This window comes from Microtus ochrogaster, linkage group LG8 (assembly GCF_000317375.1).
Source record: "Microtus ochrogaster isolate Prairie Vole_2 linkage group LG8, MicOch1.0, whole genome shotgun sequence".
Lineage (NCBI taxonomy): Eukaryota > Metazoa > Chordata > Mammalia > Rodentia > Cricetidae > Microtus > Microtus ochrogaster.
In genome coordinates this window covers 23,073,078-23,078,678 of record NC_022033.1, presented here as the reverse complement: position 1 = coordinate 23,078,678, position 5,601 = coordinate 23,073,078, and the positions used below count along the sequence as shown (strand labels likewise).

The window sequence follows — 5,601 nt, the reverse complement described above, 5'->3', positions numbered from 1 at the left end:
AACTCACAGAGATCCGCCTGCCTCTGCCTCCCGAGTGCTGGGATTAAAGGTGTGTGCCACCACCGCCTGGCTCTGATAGGCATTTCTTAATCCAGTTAAGTTGACGATGAAAAGTAACTGTTGTATCATATTAAATCATAGCTGAATTTTTGTGAGTGTATGTGTGTACTCATCTGTGCTCGTATGTCCAGCTATGCACATGGCAGCTAGGGGACAACAGTGTTTGTCCTCTATTATCCTGCAAGGTCTTCTGTACTTGGAGCTCTGATATTTTGGCTAACTGACTACCAGCAAGCTCCAGCACTAACTCCTGTCTCCTCCCCTCTCAACCTGTGTTGTAGGCATGTGCTGGGTCACATACCGCTTCTTATGTGAGTGCTAGGTTCTGAGTAATGGTCCTTATGCTTGCACAGCAAACAGTTTTCTCCTCTGAGCCCCATTGTTGACTTTTAGTGTTTAAACTTGTAGTGTATATCAGTACCTTTTTGAAGCTGAATAATATTTCATTGTATATGTACACCGCAATTTACCCATCTACTGATGGACATTTCGCTATTATAAGTTATAACTACTGCTATTAACTTTCAGGAAAACATTCTCTGTGGTGGTTTACTATCTCTTGGTTTATACTCATGAGAAGAATTGTTCTTTCTTGTTTCACATTTTCTGGCTTTATGTGGGTGTGTTGAAAGATTGATTTAGTTTTTAGATAGAGTCTCATGTAGAACAAGCCTCATATTCACTATGTAACTAAGGATTACCTTGAATTTCTGATCCTCAGCCTTCACTTCCCCAATGCCAGGATCAAGATGTGCGTGCTACCGTCCTTGATTCACCTGCTGGGGATGCTAGGCATCAGATCCAGAGCTGCTAGCATGCTGGGCAAGCATTCTGAGCCCTATTCCCAGCCCTCATCTTCAGGTTTTGGGGATAGGGTCTCCCTAAGTAGTTCAGGCTGACCTCAAATTCAGCACCCTGTCTCTAATTCTCAAGTACTAGGATTTCAATCATGTTCTACCATGTTCCATATATTAATTTTCTTTTAATTCACAATTTTCCTCTATATCTTCCAGTTAATAGTTATACTTTCTAAAACTTTTGGGGATATAAGTGATTTTTATTTTTTTATTTTTTGGTGTTTTCAGAGTCTTGGTATATAAAACTTACTGCCCCGGAGCTCACTATGTAGACAACCAGGATGGCCTGAAGTTTACAACAGTTTTTTTGAATGCTCCTCTTGAGTGCTGAGTGCTAAAGTTATAGGCATGCACCACCTTGTTAACTTAGAAATGATTTTGTTGTTCCCTATATGGGGCTTGTCTTGATTTTTATTTCATGATGTTTGATTGCAAATTTTCATTTTATCTTAGTCTATCAGAATTTTAAAGGCCTAATTTGGGAGTTCTTTCCTTCAGAGAAAATGTCTTTTGCTTTGGATAGTGCCAGGGTTTGCTGCATCTGAAAACATTTTATCTACTTTCTACAGTCCCTAGCCTAATGTGCAGTGTCTGCTTCAGCACTCCCCACCTTGCTGCTGGCCTGAGGCCTTGTACTTTCTCAGAGCTGGGAACTGCCACACGATAAAGTGTTTTAAAGCTGTGTTCTGCTTCTATGCTGGTATGTTAGATCAAGTTTTTGTTCACCCTTGAGGTTGCCTGGTGGCCAAGGACTATATGTTCATTTTTTTAGGAACTAGTTACTTTGTGTTGGGAGTGCTCTTTTAATTCAGCTCTCTGAGGTGGAGTCTTTATAGCTTTCCCAGAGTTCCCTGTGAAAACATGTGCATTTAGAATTTGGATGTTTTTCTTGTTTATTTATTGTGGTGTGTGTTGCATATGCATGAATGTGCATGTGTGATGTATGTATGAATGAGATACCCTATGCTGCAGCACATGTGTAGTGGTCAGTTGTGTAGAAGACAAGTTTTAGAGTTGGTTTTCACCTCCTACCTAGATAAGACAGGGTTTCTTTTGGCTGCTGTGCTGCACACCAGGCAGCTGGCTTGAGAGATTCTAGACATTTCTCTCTGCCTCTGTCTTGCTCTAGGAGTGTTGGATTATGGATGCACTGTGTCTTGACTTTTCATGCAGATTCTAGAATTGAACTCCGGTTGTGAGGGTTGGCAAGTTCTTTTATCTGCCAAGCTACCCCCACCCCCACCAGTGGCTTTTTTTATTATATATGTATGGTATAGTTTTCTTGTTCCACTTATGTCCCATATATCAATCATTATAAGAAAATATAATACACATAAAAATACTGTTTCATTTTATTTTGAGACAGTTTGACAGTGGAGCTCAGACTGACCTGTAATATATTGTGTGTCCCAGACTGACCTTGAATTCGCGGCAGTCTCTTTCTTGGTGAGATAACTAATGGGAACTATCACACCTGGTATGTGCAAGTGCTGGGGCTCAGAGCCCGGGTTTTGTGCATGTTAAACAAACATTCTGCCAAGTGAGTTTTATCTGCAACCCCATTTTGGTGTGACTTTTTTGTTAAGATTATAAAAACTCCTCTTTAATCAAGCTTATAACATGTAATAGATTTGTCAAGTAAAATGGAAAGTTTCCAATATATTGAAATGTAAGTCCATAAGTCACCATAAATACAACTCCCAATACAGGAAAACCACAACAACAAATTCATACTTTCCCTGTAACAGCCATGAACTGATCCTTGGACACTTGCTCAGTGTAGCAGATGTGGCCTGCTGGATATGGAGCACACTATGGCTTTGGAGTCACATACATCTGACAGGGCTGTGGCATTGTTGGCTTGACTCAAGAAGCAAAGCAGGTACCAGCACATTCAAACAGTGGATTGAACGTCCTTTAAATATCACAGTGAGAAGAAAGCGGTATAGTCCTGCTGTCAGGAAGATGTGAGAGTAGGGACAGATGCATAAAGCTTGATGCTGAAAGGTGGCTCACAGCTTCCTTTTTTTGGCTTCTTGGATAATGGCTGCTAGAACAGTAAGATATGAGGTCACCCACCCTCCTGACTCTGCTGAATACCAAGATCTCTTCAATCAGATTCAGACATCAAATGTGTTCTAGGAACCAATATGGCTGTGTCCTCGGGCAAGCTGATGCGCTGGTGCTTGAACTCCTCAAGTCTATCTATCCACATGGTAAATTTGTTTGTACTATGTGATTGCTCTGCTGGAGGTCACTCAACCCCACACCACCAACTTCAGAGAACTTTCCGCCAAACACTATGTCATGATTTTAGAGACCTCTCTTAATACTTTATTAGAGTACATTTTGTATATCATAAGGCTCATTTCAGATGTATAGTTAATGGGTTTTTATAAAAATTGTAATTGTATTTATTACATGTGTTTGTATGTATATAGGTGTATGAGTATGGTGAAAGTATGGAGTGAGAGGCCAGCTTTTCTGAGTTGGTTCTCTCCTTCTGTCAGACGGGGTCCAGGGATCACATTCAAGTCATCAGGTTTAGTAGCATTTACTTTTGCCTGTCATCTTACCAGCCCATACTTAGCATATTTTTGAGGTAAAATGTTTTGTTCATTTGTTTTTAATTTTTTTATTTTTTGGGGACAGGGTTTCTCTGTAGCTTTGGAGCCTGTCCTGGAACTAGCTCTTGTAGACCAGGTTGGCCTCGACCTCACGAGATTTGCCTGACTCTGCCTCCCTAGTGCTGGGATTGAAGGCGAGCGCCACTACTTTTAAAGCTCATTTGCTTTTAATACTGTAGATTTTTAAACATTTTTAATTACAAAGCAACTCCACATTTTATCCGTTCTACTGTGTCATTTTTAACTGTATATTTCTATAATCCCCAGTACTTAAAAAAGAAAAATAGTAGACTTTTACCACTCTTGCTAGCTGTGGCATAATACAGTTACGTACTATGGTATGGTGTTCTGGTAATTTTACTGTTGGAATTGTGGCTGTATCTTGGGAGTTTTGTTTTTTGCCTGTTGTGCCTAGACTGTTCACCTTGAGTTCGTAAGCAGTTTTCAGTTTTCCTCTTCTTTCTGTGAATAAAATTGGAAGAATGCATGAACATTATGGCATGCCTTTGGGCCTCTTTGAAACTTACTTGGTTTTTGTTTTTTCAGATAGTCTTCCTCTCAGAGAGTTCTTGGTGTCTTTCATTTTCTCTGAGTTCTTTTTTTTTTAGCTCCTTTATATCAGGAAAGTTATTAATTGGCTTTGCTATCTCAGAGTTGTTTATATTGTCCGTTTGCTATTGTAGTAATTTTCTCCCGTATTTCAGATAAAATGGTTAAAAGTTGTGTATGAGCTCTAACCCTCACAAAGCTGAGGCAGAAATATGAGGAGTTCAGTGCCAGCCTGAGGTTGGAAAATGACTTAATACTGGGTTTGAATTAGAGTAAAAAATATATCTAAAAAAAAATGCAGAAGTAGGGTGTGGGTAAAACATCTTAACTAATCTCCTATTGAATAACAATATGTGTAGAATTGAACAATTTGAGCATCTTTGTATTTTCCCTTTAAAATTTATGTTTGGATTTATATTATGTACTAGAAAGGTTTAATCATTTAATAAAAGGTTTTGCTTTTCTTTTAGTTTTAGTTGAAAATTACTCTCTTGAATCTTATTTTGTTTAAATTTTTTGTTAAAGGTCCTTCACAGAATGATGATGGTTGCAGACCCAAAGAAGAAACAAGGTAAGTGTTCACTGATTACTTACCACGGAATGCAGAAGTATACAAGAAGGAATTAAGTTGTTTTAATTAATTTAAACTCAGGTTCAGGGGGTTGGAAAGTTGGCTCAGGAGTTCTGAAGTCTTCTGGCTTTCACAGACACTCATGTATACATCTCTGTACACACATACACTCACACACAGGCACACATGGGTGGGCACACACACACACACACATACACACACACATGAATAAATCATTGCCAGTTTTCAGGTTCAGATTGATAAATTGTGGGCCAAGAATGCTGACTTATCTATGTGATCCCAGTATTTCGGTGGTTAAGGTAAGAGGCTGTCTGTGAGTTTAAAACCAGTTTGGATTGCATAGTGTAGATTTGGGCTAGCTTGGGTTACAAAATGAGAAATCCTGTCTTTAAAAACATCATTACAAAGTTTGAGGTGTTGGTACACACCTGTAATCCAGCATTTTGGAGAAGAAGATAAGATTAGGAATTCAAAACCAGCTTGAGTTATGAGAAGTGTAGTCTCAGCAAAACCACAATAAAGGGAGAACTGACTCAGCGTTAAGGAATGCATATTGCTCTTCCAAAAGATCCTAGTTCTGCAAGCACCCATGTTAGTGGCTCACAAACTACCTGTAGCTCAAGTTCCAGTGGATTCAACATGTCTTTGGCCTCTGTGGGCATCCACATGAATGCATGTGCCTACATATGGATACAAAACCTACATATAAATAAATAAAATAAATCTTAAAATTTAAATAGGAGAACCAAAAAACCAGTGTCACAGGTCATAAAAGAAAAATTATCCTTGGGGCTGGAGAGATGGCTCAGTGGTTGAGAGCATTGCCTGCTCTTCCAAAGGTCCTGGGTTCATTTCCCAGCAACCACATGGTGGCTCACAACCATCTGTAATGAGGTCTGGTGCCCTCTTCTGGCCT

The 5,601-nt window shown here is 39.4% G+C and overlaps 1 protein-coding gene across 1 annotated transcript in view; it reads left to right on the top strand.

Moving 5' to 3' along the window:
• The window catches only part of Itch (itchy E3 ubiquitin protein ligase), an 88,171-nt gene that overhangs the window by 34,903 nt on the left and 47,667 nt on the right, over positions 1 to 5,601 (top strand). Inside the window, exon 6 of the mRNA XM_005363088.3 lies at positions 4,619 to 4,664. Coding sequence (XP_005363145.2) covers positions 4,619 to 4,664 — 46 coding nt within the window. The remainder of the gene's footprint in view (positions 1 to 4,618; positions 4,665 to 5,601) is intronic.